The sequence below is a fragment of the Takifugu rubripes genome, chromosome 1 (assembly GCF_901000725.2).
Source record: "Takifugu rubripes chromosome 1, fTakRub1.2, whole genome shotgun sequence".
NCBI lineage: Eukaryota > Metazoa > Chordata > Actinopteri > Tetraodontiformes > Tetraodontidae > Takifugu > Takifugu rubripes.
In genome coordinates this window covers 5,144,559-5,165,508 of record NC_042285.1, presented here as the reverse complement: position 1 = coordinate 5,165,508, position 20,950 = coordinate 5,144,559, and the positions used below count along the sequence as shown (strand labels likewise).

At 43.5% G+C, this 20,950-nt stretch overlaps 2 protein-coding genes across 4 annotated transcripts in view; both read left to right on the top strand.

The window, feature by feature from the left end:
- The first annotated feature begins 1,094 nt into the window (after positions 1–1,094).
- On the top strand, positions 1,095–20,195 carry LOC101066406 (vinculin). Of its 2 annotated transcripts, none has more exons than XM_003961182.3 (21): positions 1,095–1,262; positions 8,628–8,698; positions 10,741–10,891; positions 11,986–12,094; positions 12,247–12,369; positions 12,465–12,625; positions 14,461–14,551; positions 14,642–14,789; positions 15,201–15,354; positions 15,431–15,606; positions 15,712–15,902; positions 16,088–16,287; positions 16,678–16,806; positions 16,910–17,059; positions 17,220–17,328; positions 17,421–17,723; positions 17,813–17,940; positions 18,031–18,216; positions 18,340–18,543; positions 18,630–18,734; positions 18,819–20,195. In XM_003961182.3, the coding sequence occupies exons 1-21, from the start codon at positions 1,095–1,097 to the stop codon at positions 18,963–18,965; spliced, it is 3,204 nt and encodes a 1,067-aa protein (XP_003961231.1). In that variant the 3' UTR covers positions 18,966–20,195. The 2 variants fall into 2 exon arrangements, with proteins under 2 accessions (XP_003961231.1, XP_029681788.1); XM_029825928.1 differs by having other exon boundaries at positions 14,458–14,551.
- A 134-nt stretch (positions 20,196–20,329) lies between these two features.
- The window catches only part of LOC101066176 (adenosine kinase), an 82,971-nt gene continuing 82,350 nt past the window's right edge, over positions 20,330–20,950 (top strand). The window contains exon 1 of one of the 2 annotated variants that reach the window (XM_011620974.2): positions 20,330–20,561. In XM_011620974.2, the coding sequence (XP_011619276.2) occupies positions 20,452–20,561 (110 nt within the window). In that variant the 5' untranslated portion in view covers positions 20,330–20,451. The remainder of the gene's footprint in view (positions 20,562–20,950) is intronic. The other variant, XM_011620935.2, reaches the window with a different exon arrangement.

Sequence of the window (20,950 nt, the reverse complement as noted above, 5' to 3'; positions counted from 1 at the left end):
ATTCTTGTCCGGGAGAGACGCTACTGGGCATGCTATATATTTCACTTCTGGTTAACTGTGTTTTTAGTCAAATCACCTCATTTGTCACATTTAAAAGCGTCATCTGCTTTGCAAAATGTAGACATTACTATGCAAACTCCACAGAAAAGTTCTTGCAGAATTCCTTCATCCTTATCTGCTTTTGCTCACAGAAATCTTTCACATGACAGGAAACACAACAGTCGCAATTTCTGCAAGGGTTCAAACGAAGATCAACTTCCTTGATTCTTTCTTTTTAGACGCTTCCTTTTTAGGGAACAGCCCACGGCCTTGTCGTCCCACTTGGGATTCTGTGTGAATTTTTTAGCTGCTTTTGTGGGTAGTTGGGTTTCAATCCTTTAAACATCATTATTTGAAAGGAAGACTAAAAAGTTACTGTCACGGGCTTTCAAAGCTCTTCTAGCCATTTTCAAACGTTATCATTGTGTTTCCAGTTCAGATATAAAGTCTTTTACACACAACCTACATCTGAAAAAATGTCCTCAATTACTTTTTTTATTCTTTAAGAAAAGAAAAGTCATTCGGGAGAGCTTGGGAGCTGCGACAAAACAGATGTTTTATTCCACACCTCTGCTCTCCAGCGGGGCTCTGGAAGTGTGCACAACCTTGTGGGACTGGTGAACGTGACGCGGATGGAATCGAAACAGTAGACACGTATTTCCCTTTTTAGGGCATGAGAATATATTACGTAATTTAGGGAGCACTCAGGTCTCCGGCAAACTCAACGCTGAAAAGGGAGGATCGGACTAAGACTGAGTGGCAACCCGACTGGCCAATCAGCGGCCGGGAAAGACGCGCGCGCGTCCGCTGATTGGTCAGAGGGGGCGGATACTGCGTGACGTTCCGGCTGCTCGCGCTCTCCCTCCGTGGCTGGGACTTTGGTGCGTTGATGGTTTTACGGGAGTAGTTCAAGTCTTCCTGCCGAGAGGGTGAAACTATCCCGGAATAAAGGTGGTCTTCCTGGGCTGTGGTAGCGATATCTAAGGAGATCCTTTGGCAAGGCGGTTGGAGAATTACTCGGTCTTTCTCACGGATAGCTCTTTAAAGCAGTCATCATGCCGGTGTTCCACACGAAGACCATAGAAAGTATCCTGGAGCCGGTGGCCCAGCAGATATCCCATCTGGTGATCATGCACGAAGAAGGTGAAGTTGACGGGAAAGCGATTCCAGATCTGACGGCGCCGGTGGCAGCGGTGCAGGCGGCCGTCAGTAACCTCGTCCGGGTGAGTAACCTGCTCGGGTCTCCTGTCTGGACCTGTCGCTCTTTGTCCCGCACCCAACTTGCAACCCGGACACACAAGGCGGAGTTGACGCCACAATCTCGGTCCGCTTTGCGCGTCGTGGTAAACGCCATTCAAGAAAGCAGGTTAGCCGTGGAGCAGTTTCCCGAAGTTATTGGATTCGGGGCAAAGGGCAGTGACGCCCTTTTCCCCTTGAGAATCTGCCCTGCCTCTGTGAAGCCGCCTGCCATTTGCTTGACGTTGGCACCGCTGTGTCTGAGCCAGGTACTGGACCTGGATATGCTGATAACTGTCCGAAATATGGCCCAGTTGCACAGAAATGACACAAGTTCTCACCGAGTACGGATAAATGCGTCCATATGAGTCCCCCCAGGTGCTACCAAAACCCCTTTTATATTTATATTAACCTAAAGCTATTGCTCGTCAGCTCTGTAGTGTGAAAACAGGATTAATAAGAATTCAACAATAGCAAATAAAGCCCTCTTGGTTGTTGCAAATAGTGTCTCATTCACTTTTAAAATGTTGAATTTTGTGTTGAATTAACAACAGAGGTCAAATCTTTAGCTTTTGTTACGTAGAGCTATATATATATATATATATATATATATATATATATATATATATATATATATATATATATATTACAATATATTAAGGAGGATGTATCCTAACAAACCAGGAAACAGAAACTAAAAATATAAAGATAAACCACTATGGCTCATTGCTCACCATGTCTAGACCATGTAGTTTGGAACCACACAGGGTATTTTAAATGACTTTGGGGCTATTAATTATATTTGTTTGAATGGGTATTTGCAAACATTAAATTGCATCCCCCCCACGACAGGATACACAGATGTGGTTTCCAGTGTATTTTGAAGCTGGAGAGGTTTCTGCAGTATCAGAAGAGCTGTGAGCAAAGGACAGGTTTTGTTTCCTCAGTTTTTATCCTAGGAAACACTAAAATATGACATATACAGCTTCTGTGTTGGGAAAGGAAGGATGCCTGGACTGTCAAAGTTTGTGGTCTGCACAGATGAGATAGACTATATTAAGGCAGAGGATTCTTGTGTTGGTTTCTGTCTGACTGTCTGTCTGTCTGTCTGTCTGACTGTGGCAGTTGTCGGGTGATAAATTTGAACGATCATTCTGGCATCTCTTCTCAGCCAGTAATCCTTCAATTGCACAATCGCAATAACCCACAGTTTAATTTGGAGCTGCTCTGAACCGTAACCATTTCAAGCTCATTTCCCCTTTTGTCTCTTTTATCACCCAGTACCTGCTTTCGAACACCAGCGCATTACGGTGTGTACATTTATCCACACCCACGAGAGATTGAGGGCCATTACGCAGGATTGCACAGATGTTTCATGTGTACGTTCATTAAAAGAAGGCATGTCCTATCTCAAAGAAATCCCTGGATTCTTTGTTTGTGTAATAACTGCTTACAGTGAACTCGGCTACTTTTGTTTGGAGATGACGTACGCCCGAACATTTCCAAATCTCAACAAAGTGAAGCAACTACCTAAGAGTCGCTTGGATCTAGGCCATATCTGAAATACATTAGATATGAAGTAAAATAACAGTAATGCTTAGCATGTGTCACCGTGTTATTAGCCTGTCATCCTTGTGGCAGGAAAATCAGTGTGCGGCTTATTTTAGATATGAGTAATTTAAGATGAATGCAGCATTTGGCAGCATGTTTTTGAACTATCCTGTGTGCAGTTTCTAACAGCTTGATGGGAAGCAGCCCAGGCTCTGAATGTACAGTTCATATTGTGATCGAATGCTTGCAGCAGTGCATGAATAAATGAAGAGGCTAGTAATTAGTTCCAGTTGCTGTCAGAACATGGACCTCATTATAATTTCATTGCAGCTATAAGTTACTTGCAGTATCTTCTGATTTTTTTCTAGTCACATTTGTTTGTCAGACTTTTCATAGCTCTCGCGTTCCACTTTTTTGGATGCAGATTACCTTAAATATTCCTACTTATAAGAACTGTTGCTTGACTATATTCGACCTCTTATGAATGAGCGTGTCCACACAGAAAACTCTAACTGGAACGTTTGAAATGAGCATCCCTGGCAGGAAAAGGCAGTTTTCATCATTGTTAATGTTACCCAGAAAACCACATGTTGCACAGACTTCCTGAATTCAGGTTCAGAATCTCAAGGGAGTTTGCTCAAGACAAAAGACAGGCTAGCATTTAGCATTTAGAAGGTTGTTGGGCTCTTCGAATAGATCCACTGTAACCATTCGAATGGCTAACAAGGCATTAAATTTATGCATTGCAGACACACAATTTAAGGGACTCGCATTATAGACATTATAGACCAGATCTCTGTATCTACCGTGTACCTTTGGTGGGTTCTGATTGAGAAAGTGAGCCAGACTTAATTAAAGATAGATGTGAGGAATGTGGAGAACTCCCACTGAGCAGGAATGCCTCGCTACTCAGTGGGGGGGGGGTGCTCGTTGGACCCTTTGAATGAACACTTTTATACTGAAATATTGAGGACAACAATCAATTAGTAAAGCAAAAAAAAAAAAAAAAAAAAGTTCACACAGCTGCTCATGTCAGCTTCATCTCTGTCTTCAACCCCAGTAATCATAATTCCTGTATTTGATACCATGTCCACATCCCTAATGCATAAATATAAATATGCATATTTAAAATAGTTATAATTAGTGATGTAATCTGGTAATTTAGCGAAAATCAGCTAAGTATATCGTATGGCACGGCTTCACCTCAGTTCTTAAAAAGTGTTTTAAATTAAAATTAAATTGAGACATCCGCCCTCGTCAGAGCTAAGTACATAATGAAATGTTTCTGTTATATTAAGTGTTGTTTTAAGACATTTTGGGCTCACAGGAAGATCAACAGGCTCCTTTGTGTCAGACATTCCATTGAGTTGACCGCAGAGACCCTATTCTGGGCCTGTTGTACTTCATTATTTTTATAGCTCCTTTTTGTGGACCTTGGATAAAGACAAGAATGCCAATAATGTGCGTTTTGTGATCCCCAAACACTCGCAGCTTCCACGGCACTGCATGACCTGTCTTCACGCTTCTGCGTGTGGATGGCTCTGTGAGCGCACAGCCGATGTGGAGATTTCATAGTTTCCCCAGTTTCCCTTTTGTATCGTTGCTGATGCTGTTTCTATACAACAGGAGTTCTCACAACGGAAGCTGTGACTTGGGTGGTGCTGTCTTTTTATGCCTTGAAAGTGGTGTTTTTAATATAGAGTTGTTTCCGGTGCAATGAGGAAGTGTGTGTTCTGTCACTGTTTTCTATCGCGTCATCAAAAATACATGCTGTCTTCATATTAACCAAAAGTACGAGCACAAACATGAGGTCCAATGAAATGAGGAAGTGTCGGGAACACCCACCAGCTGTTGGCTCCTCACGGGAGCAGGATCGAGTAAGAGGGAAATCCCTGTTCCTCCGCATGACAAAGGATCTAATACAGTAGGGCTGTTTCTGTTTTCTTAAGCTTTCCTTGTTCCAGTGTTTGATATGGAATAAAGAATGGCCTTTGATCTGGGAAGGAATGAATCCTGAACACCACGGGATGCATTATTTAACATTATCGGCACATTATCTGACTGTTATTTTACCTGCGGTTATAACAATAAATAAAATACAAGCAGAACTTGATGTTGCAAACCCTGATATTTTATCCCAAATATAAATAATCCCTTTATTAGATTCCACACTCTTGTCAATCAAAGAAAAGGGCGTAATGATGAGATAAATACTGGTATCAATTTCTTTGATGGTTAAATCTGTTCTGAAGGATCCCGCCCCAGCAGTGACAGGCTGCAATAGCTCCTGTAACCTGAGCTTGATAGTGGCGATCCGCCCTCTCTGGCCAGAGAACATGTTTAAAGGCAGCCCAACGACATTGTGATTTGCACCTTTCATCACCTTGGACACCTCGGGAACCAAATAATTGAAGGACAGATCAACGGCCGATCCACAATAAAGGCGTTGACCTTTACCGTGACCCTCCGACTCATTATTGGTCAGAAGTCGTTCGATATCTCAGAGCACAGCGCTGCTACGCTCTGGAAGTATTGATCCGGGTTAGTACATGGAGTGCTGCATCATCACTTGGGCACATCTCATTATGTTGCGCTACACAATCCTTTAGAAAACTGCCAGAGTTGCCCAGTAAATCTCACAGCTTTCTGTTTGAATGAACCTGACGTCACTGCCAGTCATTGTGCGAGAACGAGCTAGCCTGTGAAAGGCAGGCTGTGTCCTGGCAGCCTTCAGGCTTTCAGAGCGCTCTTTCTTCTCCCAGCAGAGCGATGGCCTCCCGTCAACAGAACAGAGCCTGTTCTAAGGGGAGCAGCCACTTTATCAAGCTGCTTCACAACGCTGGGCTGCAGACGGTAGAAGGGACTGTCAGTGTTTCCACTCGAGACATTAATGGTGGATGAGACAGCGAGCTGTGTGACAAGATGACATTGAATCTGTCAAAGCTTTGAAAAAGAAGGCTGAAAGTGAACAGATCCTCCTCTCTTAAGTAGCTAGCATCTATTTAAGCAGCAGGGAATTTGTTGACGTAAACTATTCCTTTTGTGACGTCTCTGTTCTCTATTTAACACATGAATTGCAAATATCTTCGTTGAGATCACGGAAATAGTATTTAAATTGTAAAAGGACATTTTCATCTGCCTTTTTTATTTAATGACTTCACAGTGGAAAGAGGCTCGAAGCATTAGAGTAGCTGCAGCCTTGAAGTCAAGCTCGGTCCTGGTTGCTATCAGAAGTATGTGAAGCAAAATTTGGTCCGGGGCTCAAAATAGCAATGAAGGCAACGTGTCATGAACTGCTTGACAACAGTTACAAGCTGGGCCCAGCGTTCTATTTCAGTAGGGAATTGTTAGGATACGGCATCTTGTTCAGACAACAGGAAGAGGCTCCACTGGAAGGGGGGTGGGAGAGAGAGGACAGCAGCCCCCTGTAAAATATTGGTCCACTTTTCAAGGCTCTGGTTTTACGCCCAGTCTTATGCGCCGCTGAGGGGAAAATATGACTCAGCGCTCATGAAATGCAGCGTCCACTCAGCGTTTGGTCCCCACATTGTTGGCCTGTATCAGGTTAGATCATGTCTAAACTGGATGTAATCTCAAATAAATGTTGGCAGTTTGTTTAGACTTCAGCCTGTGCCCCCCTAAAACACTCAATGCTGTAACATGATATTACGCAATGTCACCGTTGGCTCGTATATTAGCATGTAAAAGGCAGACGTGTTGAAGTATTTTAAGGAAGGTTATTAGTTCTCTGTGCTAGGGCTGAGGTTATGAGATATTGTGTTACTTCCTGTCTCCTTTTCCCTCCATCTATGTTTACGGCCCCGTTAATGCTCTGTCTTGGTCCCTAGCTTTGCGTTGCTCTTGCATTTGTTTGGAACTGGTCATTGGAGGAGCGCCAGGTTATGTGTGTGTCGCCGCTTTGCCCGGCGATGAGCAGCTACCGCTAAGCTCCAGGTTTTTTATTTTGGCACCACTCCTGTAGCCTAATTTACAGCCGTCAGTAACTAAGAGGAGGTGATATATTTCTGCTCGGCTCCATTGCAGCCTCCACGCCAACACGCTGGAATGGCCATTTTACAGCCTGTAGCCAGACACATTGACAAGAGGTGCTCGACACGACGTCAGGGTTACATCTCAATTCCCCACGAAACTTTTCTTTTCTATAGAGTACCCAGATTATTTTTAAATTCCTTCTCACCGTATATTGATTATTTTAGATCTTACATTCTTTATAATGAAAAATGCCCTGGGTTTAAATCGATTGAACATATTTAGCATCCATACTGGACAGGGATACAGCTCATTTAGGCCAGTCAGGGGGATCTACCCAGTACAAATACGTGCGATCTCTCATCCACAGCAACTCTATGTGGGTGAGTCCTGCTTCTCTACAGGGCTGAGGTCATGACGGGGGAGGTGAGTCATTTTGGCATTTAAAGGAGAGGAGGCGTTCAGCTGCTATACACATTATAGCAGCAACGAGGTCCACCCCCCTCCAAAAGCAGCTGCCTCGTTGGAATAATGATTCACAGGACATCATGCTGGAGAAATGTATGTCACGATTAAAGACAAACCTCCCAGTGAGGGAGGGTTGTGGTAATCTCCTGGACACAACCTGCATTTAATGTGAAATCCCTTCATGTTGCATTCATGAAACAGTCGGACTGTTAAACAACTATGATGTGGGGGTGTGGGTGGGTTCCGTCTTTACTCAAAACTGTCTTTGCTTTTACCACTTCAATGACAGGATGAAGGACGTAGGACTTTTCAAAGATTTTCAGTAACTGGGCCTGGATTACTGGAAGAAGAAAAGACGATACAAAATTCATGTTCATTAAACTGAAATAAACAAAACAAAGAAGTCAACGTGTAATGTTGCATCCTCATATTTCTATTTACTTCCAAGAAACAGATTATTCTTTTACCCCTGGGTGGATATCAGTAGACTTGCTCTCAAGTTTAGGAATGGGCTGAGGAAGAACCCAGTAAATGTAACCGCCGATTCAGGAATTATAATCATAATATACGCGTAGCTACTGGTGGTCTAACGCACCACGTGCCTGAGCATTAGCATGCTGCTATTTGTAGACGTAGATTATAAGGATGTATCTTTCTGGATCCGTGTAATAAAGAGAGTTTGAGAATAAGTTACACAAATTTATAGTGAGGTTTCTTACTTTTTTTCTTCTTTTTTGACCGAATAAGAGTTTTCAGTCTTGAATGCACACCGATATGATACAATTACTACTTTTGATGTGTATATATACTGGAAAAAAGGCAGCACAGCCACTCCATAATAGAGAGAGAGCGACAGCCATTATGAATACCGATACTTTAATTTACAGTCGTATTGCCCCGATACCGATACTTGGTATCGGTACTTGGCCACCCCTGCAAAATAATCTACTTCTATCCGCATGGTCACACAAAGGGAGAAGCAGTGTGCATGTGTGGAACAGGGGAGCTTTGATTTACTCACAAACTGCACTGAAAATTTACTGCTCACCTGGGAACTTCCTGCTGTGTCATTTCTTGTCTTTCTCATTAAAAACATAGTTATGCGCCCGTCACTGCTGTGCGATCCTTGCTAATACCCACTGTGGCTGTTTATAGTTTTAAAGTCTGCATTCATCTTCGCCATCTGTGTGTCCGGAACAAATCACTGGCATGGGGATGGGTGGTAAAAAGACCTCAGGGGCACCACTGGTTCTCTGATTTGAAGGCCACAAATTGAAGCATAAAATAGTCAGTCTGTAGTGTAATTACTTGTTTTTTTTAATGCATAATTCTGTGTTTTCCAGGTGGGGAGGGAGACAGTGCAAACCACAGAGGACCATATCATGAAAAGGGACATGCCACCAGCTTTTATCAAGTAAGACCCAATGCATTGCATTATAGAGATAAAGTAATACAGTGATAAAGTCAGTATGTGGGACCAGCAGCCCTGCTCAGGCTCTTTTTTTCTTCATCTGTTGCAGTGAAGAGTGGTTGTACTGAAGCAAAGGTCAGACATGGCATGTGAAGTGCCCAAGAATAATGCTCAGGTCTATTATTTTTTACCCAAGAAGAACCACTAAGTCATTCAGGTTCACATACAGAAGAGCTGCTGGCTGCTTGGGGTTTATGTTAAAACCAGTGGCGGCTGGTCAATAGAGGGCGATTAGGATTCTTCCCCCTCCAGTTTTTGATTTTGATTTTTTAAATAATGATACTATAAAAAGGAAATAAACAGTAATAAACACTTATTTTAAGTAAATATGTGTTTCAGTTTGCTACACGTGCCATTTAGCTCCCTGCCTATTTTGAGGGCAACAGGAAAAATTTGCCCAGTCAGTGGTGCAGCCAGCCAATAACTGATACCAGATTTGCACAGAGCAACAGGAATTTATCCAATCAGCATCATCAAATCTGATGCTGGATGGGTGATAAAGGTAACCACCCCAAACCCTGTGTACAGAGTAAGATATGTGGTGGCACTGACGCAAGGGGGCGCTGCTGCAATGGTTTGTAAACTTTATAAGTAAAAATGTGTAAACCAAGTATGGTAATTTGTTCCAATTTGATTCTAAATTAGTTTTTCTGCAATATGCTGTTCGTTTTGTATTAGAATGGCTCAAGTTATTAATTTGAACATTTAAATAATTACTATTTCAATCAGCCCCTGTATGCAGTTTTTTTCTGATGGTTGTTAAAACTGACTTCATATCCAAGAGCCGCACCTAGACTATTTTTACCAGCCTCCACTAGTTAAAACATAAAGGAATAAACAATAACAGTCCTACATCATTGCTAAAGAGCACACATACGAATGCAAACATTGTATTTTTACCGCCTTAACATGAGCTAGAATGTTAACTTGCCCACCTGGCCTTCACAGTCTTTCCTTGAACTTTATTACATTAGAGACAACATTCAAAGGGAGAGGTGGGACATCAGAGCCCCCCCAAGGTCAGGGATAAAATGCATTGGCAGGGGCAGGTCATCGGGCTCCACACATTTGGCGTCTTGCAGTCACATCGTCACCCTGTCGTCATCCATCAGCACATGTGCTGGAATGTGTCTCCTTCACTAAATATAGTGTCTGTAAGAGTCCAGCTAATGCATGACTGTTTCTCGCTAGTGCACGCTGAAGGGCGCTGCTGGCTGGGGCCACAAATATGCAAACTCGTGCTTGTGGCAGCCTTGATGTCGCGCATATATACATCAATAGTAATCTTATGGCAAAGGGATAGAATCTGAAACGGGGGTGCTTCCTGCTGCAGTGTGCATTTTACCCAGGACAATCGGAGGAAACAGGTTCAATTAGTTTGGAGCCGGTCAGCTTGGAGCTCTTCTGTGAAACCCAATTAGTGTGTCTGTCAGTCAGCAACGATTGGCTTCAGAATGTTACACATTGAAAATGGTATAAGATCTCCAGACATCCCATCAGTCACTCGAGACTTCCCCGAAATTCACGTCTGTTCACTTTAATTTATGAGCGCAATGGATTGGAAAAAGTCAGCCTGTGGGGCTTTAACCTTATAAACTGCCTTATAACCAACCATTCTGTCCTAAAAAATGCAATTTAAAGCCTTTAAAAATATCATTATTTTAAAAAACTCCCAACATTTGAATAATGTTGTTAATGCTATTAAATGATGGTCAGTTAAAACCGGCTCTGGTCTAAACAGCCGCTGTTAATCAAACATTTACAGAGTGTAGGATCAGAAATGAAACCCAATCACTGCTTCAGCAGCAACTGCTGGATGTTATGGCGAGATTTATCTCAGCGCTTCTGTTTTTCTGTTGGATTTGTGCTGTTTCCATGGATCCCGTGCTTTCCATGCAGCTTTAGAAATTATTTCTATCATCCGCATGGCATGATGTTTTTAGCTTCTCCTCAGTCATTAATTATCCGTTCATCATTTACCACAGGGTGGAGAATGCATGCACCAAGCTTGTGCAGGCTGCTACCATGCTGAAAGCCGACCCTTATTCTGTTCCTGCCCGGGATTACCTCATTGATGGTTCCCGGGGCATCCTCTCTGGGACCTCTGATCTCCTCCTGACCTTTGATGAGGCTGAGGTATGCCTTTTTGATACAGAAATGTTTTAAATCTAAGAATTCCAATGTGTTACCTTAATTTGTCACACATTTCCACAGTTTTTTCCCCCCTCAGCAACACATGGAGTCTGATAAAACACTCTAAAATAAAAGGAATTGGCTTCCCTTAGTTCTGGGGTTTTCTTGCTGCATTGGTAAAGAATGGAGGGAAACTCTGCTTTTACATGTGCTTTGATTTATATATTGGCTGAGCCTCAACTGATATAAGATGATCTTATAACTGAATAGAAATGATATCATTTGTCTGGTTGGCATTATACTCAAAAGCAGATTTTTAAGCAAAAACATGACAGTGATGAGAAGAAACAATTTCCTGTCCTGGAATAAGGACTAAATTAAAGTCAGCTGGTGCTAAGTTTGATATTCGCCAAACATATAATGCTAACTGTAGATATATTTATGTATATTAATAATCTCGTCGATGGAATTCACTTAACTTGTATAGATTTTGACCCCTGTTCATTCAAGAAAGTTTTATTAATAGAAGGGTATGACAATAGTCTGAAAGACTGTCGGTACTGTAGTCGGCTGGATAGTTTATCCTGTGATAAAGTGAGGTTGGAAGGGTTAATTGAGAAAATGTTAAGATGAAAGCGATTTTAATTTTTTTTAATGGACAGTGGATAAAGTGCAGCCGAGCTCAGAGTGTCCTGAACCCAGGTATTTGGTAATGCTTCTAAAATATACCGCACACAGTCCCGACACAAACTGCTATTAAATGTCACACCAGACAAGAGCGTCATATATCAGGCTAATCTGTCCTTTCCTCTCACGCAAAGAGGAATCTAAAAAGCTGCCCAGTTCCCTTGGGGCAGACCTCAGGTTTCCCACCACTGATTGTCACAGTCAGCAGGCTCAGCAGGGGCCATCAGTCATGGATGACATCGTGCTTTCTTTGTAGTGGTGACTTCAGCAGGATAAAGAGGCTGGAATGTCAGCAGGCTGCGTTATCAGAGCGTCACTAGAATGTGAACTGCTATGTTTACCTAATGGCTTTCCTCAATTGCAGCATTGTTCCTGCTGCTTTGGTTCATTTATGGCGTCATTATTTGTAGGTACGCAAGATAATCCGTGTGTGCAAAGGAATCCTGGAGTATCTGACGGTGGCAGAGGTGGTGGAGACGATGGAGGACCTGGTGACGTACACGAAGAACCTGGGACCGGGTCAGTGTGGATACCGTTGTGCCTTAATTGTCCCAACGGGATTGTTGATAGTATCACAAACACCTTTTGTTTGGGTTATCAACCCTTTTTAGAACCGAAAGATGGATTTATACTTAATTCTTTGACACTTCTGCTTTGTCTCTTATTACCAGGGATGACAAAGATGGCAAAGATGATTGATGAGCGACAGCAGGAGCTGACGCACCAGGAGCACCGCGTGATGCTGGTCAACTCCATGAACACAGTCAAAGAGCTGCTGCCCATCCTCATCTCAGGTAAAAGGCATCTCCACATGTTGCCCCCCCCTTAGTTCCTTTTCTTTTGCTTTATTTTAAATGTGAGCAAAGTTTTATCTTTTTCTTTTTTTAAGGCATCAAAATCTTCGTGACCACAAAAACATCTGGCAGCCACGGTGTGGAAGAGGCCCTGAAAAACCGAAACTTCACCTTTGAGAAAATGAGCGCGGAGATTAACGAAATCATCAGGGTGCTGCAGCTGACGTCCTGGGACGAGGACGCTTGGGCGAACAAGGTAGAGTAGCTGAATCACATGTTTTCCATACGGACAAGATTCCGGGACACGCTGGAGATGTGTGTGAAGAGATAAAAATGTAAATTTCCCAGCTGCACGTTGTGCTGTTACACACTCCCAGAAAGCCACGACGCTGCCGTCTGCAACAATTGTGAGATCGTTGCTCTTTTTATAAGCGTATTTTTACTATATCACAAAACATTCCTTGTTGTCTTTGAGGTTATGTTCTTTTCAGGTTTGATAACTGCACTTTATCTCTGCCTTCATAAAGTGTAAAACCTCTTTTACTCCCATGCATGTTGGGCTTGTTTCTCTCAAATTTCTTTAAATGGCCTTTCCTTTACTTTTGTTGATGTTTCCTTGTTCCACTTAGTTGGTTTGTCCAGTTAAACATGTGTATTTATGTCATTCTTCCTTTCTTTTTACCGTTTCTTTCTTCCCTCGTCCCTTGTAGAAGGTAAGCCTTGCCTCTCTCGTCCTTTGTTTGTGCGGCGGCATGTATGACGGTTGTGTGTGCTGTCTGCTTTGTTGTGCGGTTGCGTGCTCCTCGGTCGCTAGGAAGCGATGGTCTGAAAAGGTCGAACTACAAAATGAGCAATTTTTGTACTGCTGTACTTGTACTTGCGTTTGCTAAACGGTTGAGGTGATGAAAAATGTGCAAAGATGCATTCTTTCCCTGTTTTGCTGCATAATAACACACATGATGTCCTTGTGTGTCTTTCAATCATCACTATATGCATGTCCCTGACCTGTTCTGAATATTGATTGACCCGCCTCATGCATTATTGAGCTGCGTAATCACCTTTATATTATCATGGTGTTACCATGTTTGTCCTAATCTAAACGTAACAGCCATGTGAGAAGCTGATAGGTGATGAATTATTTTAACCCAACATACGTCACAGTTTGCTTCCTGAGTTTACACCTATGATTGACACACCCGCCACCCCTGCTGAAAAGCCCCTATTCAGTCATTCTGCATTTGATGAAAGCTTGTTTGCATTATTGTGAAGTGTAATAATCTCGTCTATCAGCAAAGCAGATGTACGCGGACGCGTTAGACGTAATGCAACATATGGTTCATTTATGTAAAGGGCGAGGTGTGAATGTGTTCGACACCACCCACCCACAGCTTCGGTAACATCACTTCACACCTTCATAGTTGGCTATTTTCCTCTTCCTCTTTCTCCTCCACAGCCCCTGTTACTATAACAGACACGTTCATTGTTCCCTTGCATTGACAAAAGAAATATTGTGAGAAAATGTATTTGGAATCAAATAGTTGTGAAGAATAGCAACTTGATTTTTTTTTTTTCTTTTTGGGATTTTCTATTTTATTTAGCTTTGTTATTTTTTTAAAGGGAAAAAAGAGAAATCGTTGAATCACTTACGGCGTCCTGCTTTGCTCCGTGTCCTACAAGACTGCTTTTGTCTCTCCGTCTTTGGCAATGAGTGGATTCATTGTCGAGGACAGTGTGTTGTATTTCCATCTGCTCAGATTGAGATACAATTGTTTGGCTTTTGTAACACGACTTGTTCATTCTTGACATGGACGTGATGAAAGAATGCTGTAAATGGCTAAAATGCTTGTGTTCTGTGTTCCACAGATATTAGAGTTACTTATTAACTAAGTGGTAGATTGTTTAAGACTCGGGTTGTTTTATTATGGGAGAAATTCGATGATTGTAAACCTCAAAACCCACCGAGTTGTGATGACATTTCTGTAAAAATGTATTTATATGGAAATAATTATGTGAAGGTCATGGTCAAGGTCGCTCCACCTTCAACGCTGCTCTCTATTAAACTATTCCCTTATTTGTTTTTAATCCGTAAAGGATACAGAGGCCATGAAGAGGGCTCTGGGGCTTATCGACTCAAAGATGGCCCAGGCTAAAAACTGGCTCAGGGACCCAAATGCTCAGCCGGGTAATAATCATGCCTCTCCTTTGCTTTACCTCTTTACTCCTCCCTTAAATTCCTCATAAATGATCCGACGCTGCATGTGTGTTCCTGCAGGTGACGCAGGTGAGCAGGCGATCCGCCAGATCCTCGATGAAGCTGGGAAAGTTGGCGAACTGTGTGCTGGGAAGGAGCGTCGAGACATCTTGGGTACCTCCAAGGCGCTGGGCCAAATGACCGACCAGGTGTCCGAGATGAGGGCCCGGTAAGCTTTTTCTCCACCTGGCGAGATAGTTTGAGCCAGTCCATTTGTGTGTGACCTGATTGTCGGGTGTGCTTCCAAGATTTGTAAAATGAAAAAGATTTTCACTGGTTATATTTAATATTAATTGCTTATTTTATACATTTGCTGAATTGTGTTTGAAAAAGTGTATGACAATATAAGGACAATTACATTGTCTATGGTACAAAGAACCCCTTAGTCATGCCAGATTAAAATCAGTTAGGTATAAATCTTCTGGTTGAATAGTAAAATACAGAGCCCAAAAAGTGGTTGCTGAAAGCTAAATATGCTATTCTTAGGAAGGAGAATAGGCCTTGAACTTTTAAGTAAACAAGGATGTATTCGTGTGTGGTCAATTTTATAGTATCCATGTGTTTTCCTTGTCCACCTCAGAGGTCAGGGGGCATCCCCAACTGCCATGCAGAAGGCGCAGCAGGTTTCCCAGGGGCTCGACCTGCTAACCGGCAAGGTGGAAAATGCTGCTCGCAAGCTGGAAGCCATGACTAATTCCAAACAGGCCATTGCCAAAAGGATTGATGCTGCGCAGGTGGGTCATTAACCTTGGATTAGCATGGATTCAAACTAGATTGCAGTATTTAACAGCGTTTTGTCTAAATCTGTAGAACTGGTTGGCAGACCCTAATGGTGGCCCAGAGGGAGAAGAAAACATCAGGGCTCTGCTCACTGAAGCTAGAAAGATCGCAGACATGTGTGAGGACCCCAAAGAAAGGGAAGACATCCTGCGTTCACTTGGAGAGATCGCTGCCATGACTGCTAAGCTGTCTGACCTCAGAAGGCAGTAAGTACAGTAAAGGACCGTATTGAAATATCTTGTCCAGGGTTGATAAAAATAAAATAAACTCAAGCTGTAATGATAACTTCATACCATTTTTTCATATTAAAGGGGTAAAGGTGATTCCCCTGAGGCCAGAGCTCTGGCGAAACAGATTGCTACTGCGCTGCAGAACCTGCAGTCCAAGACTAACAAAGCAGTCGCAAACAGCAGGCCTGCGAAGGCAGATGTGCACTTGGAAGGCAAGCTAGAGCAGGCGCAGCGCTGGATCGACAATCCCACCATAGATGACAGCGGCGTGGGTGAGCTGAACTCCCATCCTCCCATCCTCTCAGCACCCTTATCTGTCTCTCACACTCCTTTACATTTTCCAAATGTCAGATGAGTTCCCTCAAGTATGTGATGCTACTGTTATGTTCTATGACTTTCTATACTATCTGTTAAATTAACTGGCTTTTTTGATGTCGTTATATTTGTGTGTGTATAGGTCAGGCAGCCATCCGTGGGATGGTTGCAGAGGGCCGCAGGCTGGCAAATGCGCTGCCTGGCCCCTACAGGCAGGAGATGCTCGGTAAGTGTGAGCAGGTGGAGCAGCTTATGGCCCAGCTGGCTGACCTGGCTGCCCGTGGCGAAGGGGACTCCCCACAGGCGCGTGCCGTGGCTCAGCAGCTCCAGGACGCTTTGAAAGTAAGACAGCTCACATTTGTTTTCACTCAGATCTGTTGCCGCTGCCTTGATCAACGATTCTCAGAAAAAGTGCAACATCGCCATCTGCTGGTTGAGGCACTGCAAAAATACTTTTATGAAAGTGTTACAATGTAGAAAGTACAGTATTATCAAATTATAGATAAAAAGTCACGAAAATAGCCGATCACCCCGTTTAATTAGTCTCGAACGAAAAGGTAAGTTTCGGTTTATGATGTCCCACATGAATGTAAGCATTAAATGAGGAGCATAGGTAGAGAAATGCTAAATATAATGTATAAAGGAAGAAGCTATTAATCATGTGCTGATCTTTTAGAACACTGTGTTAGCTATGATGTGGGACTGAGTGGCTTTGTGATGTCCTCCTTCCAGGACCTGAAAGGTAAAATGCAGGAGGCGATGACCCAAGAGGTGTCGGATAATTTCAGTGACACCACCACACCCATCAAGTTACTGGCAGTGGCTGCTACTGCCCCTCTGGATGCCCCCAACAGAGATGAGGTGAGCGAGAGTCACCTCAATCTTATATGAAATGTTAAAGCTATGTTAAATCATTCTATGCCTTATCCTCTTTGGGATCAATATTGTATGTGTTGGTGTTTAGGTGTTTGAAGAGAGGGCTGCCAACTTTGAGAACCACGCCAATAAGCTTGGCGCCACGGCAGAGAAGGCTGCTGCTGTGGGCACTGCCAACAAAAGCACGGTGGAGGGAATCCAGGCTGCTGTCAAGTCAACAAGAGACTTAACGCCACAAGTATGTCACAGTTGACCGTTTATTTGGTCCTGTTTGTCTCCCCGCTGCTCGCTGTCATGACTCACTGAGCGTAATTGTTTTCTGCTGTCTGAGCCAGGCTTTGCTGTAACGGCTATTAGACTTATAATTAATAGTTTGCTTGTTTGTTTTTTTTCAAAAGGTCGTATCTGCTGCCCGTATTCTGTTGAGAAACCCTGGTAATCAAGCGGCCTATGAGCATTTTGAAACCATGAAGAATCAGTGGATTGACAATGTGGAGAAAATGACAGGTGACGTGCTGTAAAAACATGGAATTTTCTCGATGGTACCCTTTTAAAGACCAACGTGTCAAATCCTATGTCCACGTGATGCGGCTTTTTAGGCTTGGTAGACGAGGCAATCGACACCAAATCCCTGCTGGACGCCTCAGAGGAAGCCATCAAGAAGGACCTGGACAAGTGCCGCGTGGCCATGGCCAACCACCAGCCCCAGATGCTGGTCGCCGGGGCCACCAGCATCGCCCGCAGAGCCAACCGCATTCTCCTGGTGGCAAAACGAGAGGTGGAGAACTCTGAGGACCCTAAGTTTAGAGAGGTGGTGAAGGCAGCTTCTGATGAACTGAGCCAGACAATTTCTCCTATGGTGATGGGTGCTAAGGCAGTAGCTGGGAATATCCAGGATCCAAGTATGTTGATATTCCAAAAAAATGGTTACACTGTATATTGCTATTAAAATGTCTGATTGGTGATTATTGTTTTGTTTTCTAATCATTAGATCTGCAGAAAGGCTTTCTTGACTCGGGGTACAGAATTCTGGGTGCTGTGGCAAAGGTCAGAGAGGCATTCCAGCCCCAGGAACCAGATTTCCCACCACCTCCTCCTCCAGAACTGGATCAGCTTAATGTAAATCCTTCAATAAACACAAGTTTTACATTAGAAAATCGTTTAAAGCATTCCACGAATGAATTAAAGAACAACAAATTGCCTTTGCAGCTTAATGATGAAGCGGCACCACCCAAACCTCCTCTTCCTGAGGGTGAGGTGCCTCCCCCCAGGCCTCCACCCCCTGAGGAGAAAGATGAGGAGTTCCCAGAGCAGAAAGCTGGAGATATGGTGAATGAACCAATGATGGTGGCAGCCCGGCAGCTCCACGATGAAGCCCGCAAATGGTCCAGCAAAGTGAGTGAGCATTCACCACTGAAGCCTTTGCGAATTCTTAGTAACCTTTGAGTGGCGGTGTCTTTTGACTTAGCGGCAGATCGCCTGCAACAATCTTTCAAAAGTGTCTGATTATGTTTCCAGGGAAATGACATCATCGGGGCCGCCAAACGCATGGCCTTGCTTATGGCCGAAATGTCACGGTTGGTGCGCGGAGGCAGCGGAAACAAGCGCGCTCTCATCCAGTGCGCCAAAGACATCGCCAAGGCTTCCGACGAGGTCACGCGGCTGGCCAAGGAGGTGGCGAAGCAGTGCACTGACAAGCGTATCCGGACCAACCTGCTCCAGGTCAGTTTTATATTGAAAAGGGGTTATTTTCCTTTCTTTGATGTCATTATTTGCTGTTTTAACTTTGCTTCCTGGCTTTCGTTCAGGTGTGTGAGCGTATTCCCACCATCAGCACTCAGCTCAAAATTCTGTCCACGGTCAAGGCCACCATGTTGGGTCGTACCAACATCAGTGAAGAGGAGTCAGAGCAGGTGAGTTCTTATTTCCCAGTGCGCCGCGTCTCAAAGATAGATGGATGGTTCCGTGATTTCATCGCTGAATTCCCTCTTTGACAGGCTACTGAGATGTTGGTCCACAACGCTCAGAACTTGATGCAGTCTGTCAAGGAGACAGTCAGAGAGGCAGAGGCAGCTTCCATCAAGATCCGAACGGATGCAGGCTTCACCCTCCACTGGGTCCGAAAGACCCCCTGGTACCAGTAAGAGAAGGGCTGCTGTTCCCTTCCCTCGTGCTGGTGCTATCAGGCTCCCTGAGAGGATAAGCATATGGACAGATGCACATTTAATCAGAGCGATGTAACGAGTCCCAAATGAGTTCCAATTCCTGTCTGTAACGGTTGCCGTTCCTGTAGGATGGAAACAGTGGGACTGTAAGTGTGCATTATTATGGGCTAGATTATTGTTGGGCTAAAGTGTGTTAAAATATTTTAAAGATTATTGTCAAATCCCAGGAATATATATGTTTAGTCGAGGTTGGATTTCATATAATGGTGGGTTTGGGCTTCTAAACACAAAAAGTAAGTTAAAATTAAGGAATCCTTGTAACATTTTTATATCTTTGGACTGATAATTTTCTTATCATGACCATGCATTTACCTAACACAAGCACATCACCTTAAGGAGTTGTTACAAGTATGATGCTGAGCACATGCTAAATATATTGCCTGGTGTTCTGCCTGTTTACACTATGCTATATTATCACAAACAAAAGAAACTTCGGTATTTTTAATACTGTAACAAAACTGTAGCAGCCTTTATATTTGTATAAGTTCTGCCAAAGACCTCGGTCGCCACTTAGATATATTTTACAATTGCAGTAGTTTTGGGGGAAGTGGATGTCTCAGCAAGGACTGCTCAAAAACAGATTCATCTAAAAACATGTCAACATTCTGAACTACATCGAGTGAACTACAAATGCGCTACAGTGTGAACATTAATTGTCAAAAAGGACACTATTTTTCTCTTGAAGAGACCTTCCAAACACTGCTCTGTTCCATGTCTCATGCTGTCCTTTTGTGCACAATCTTTTTATGATATACTGTATGTGTTGCACACTTTTAGGTAGTTAGAGGAATTTTTCACCTGCAGCTGGTGAGATCATTCAGATCTTCACACGAAATGACCACTGTTTGTGGTCCCTCTGCAACGCCTGGAGACCGTTGGTGTGAATGGCTGACACCAACTGATGTGCCTTGTGACAGAAACTGTTTGCGATTGATATGCTTTTTCATTTCTCTTTGGTATAATTGTGTCGAACGTTTGTTGTACGTGATTTTTCTACAGTTGCAACCACTTTGTGACTGTCACTTCAAGTCTAATTATGTTCTATGCAAAAAAAGATGTCAGAATTATCCAACTCTTGGCTTCAAGCAGGCCTCAATGATATTTTGTTGGAGCAATGTTCACAGTTTTGTAATAAAGCATTTTATAGCACCTGTCTGATTCCCCCCCTTTTTAAACTTATGCTTAATGTAGAGTTGCTTTTAATAAGCAATATTTAACAGGTGATAACACGAGCCAACGGTGGCTCGTGTTATCACCTGTTATATATTGCTTAATAAAATGTAGTAACGCGAGATATCGGTCAAATGTGCAACGGCTACGATATGTAACCATTAAATTTATCCGGGTTTTTAGTGCTGCTCGGTCCGATGTAGAAGCAGCAGCAGCAGCCTGTTCGCAGCCAGCAATGAAAGTAGCTTCAGCAGGGCTCCAACGAGAACAGTTGTCGGGGAAAACCAACAAAAACGTGCACGACGGAGAAGCAAACATGTCCACGGGGAAGACAACATTGCTGAGGTAAGAAAGCGTGACACTAAAGTGAGTTAGAACCGCTGTGCTCCATAAAATTAGCCGCCGCGGCTAGGCGTCTATGCTCGCTAGCACCCGTAGCCGTAACCTGTCAGCCGAGCTGAGCTACGGGGCGATAAAGCGCCGAACAGTTTGAACCTGTGGACGTTCCATCAACGTGAGACTGGGGGTTAAACGGCTGATATGCTATGGCGCCGTTTGTTTCCTTGTAGGGATGCTAACCACGGCTAATAGCGGAGGGTGGGTGGACCGCTGGGAAATAATAGCCGATGTACCAATTCGGTTTGTGGATGCCAGTTTAAGATAACGTCCTGTCATGTTGTGCGCTAGCGTGTTAGCACGATAGCGTCGAGTTTGTTCCGAGTAAGATAATATAA

Coding starts and splice junctions, on each gene's coding strand:
- LOC101066406 (XM_029825928.1), top strand. CDS start 1,095: ATGCCGGTGTTCCACACGAAGACCATAGAAAGTATCCTGGAGCCGGTG. Junction 17,941..18,030: donor CAGAACTGGATCAGCTTAAT/GTAAATCCTTCA, acceptor TTGCCTTTGCAG/CTTAATGATGAAGCGGCACC. Junction 18,544..18,629: donor TCCGGACCAACCTGCTCCAG/GTCAGTTTTATA, acceptor GCTTTCGTTCAG/GTGTGTGAGCGTATTCCCAC.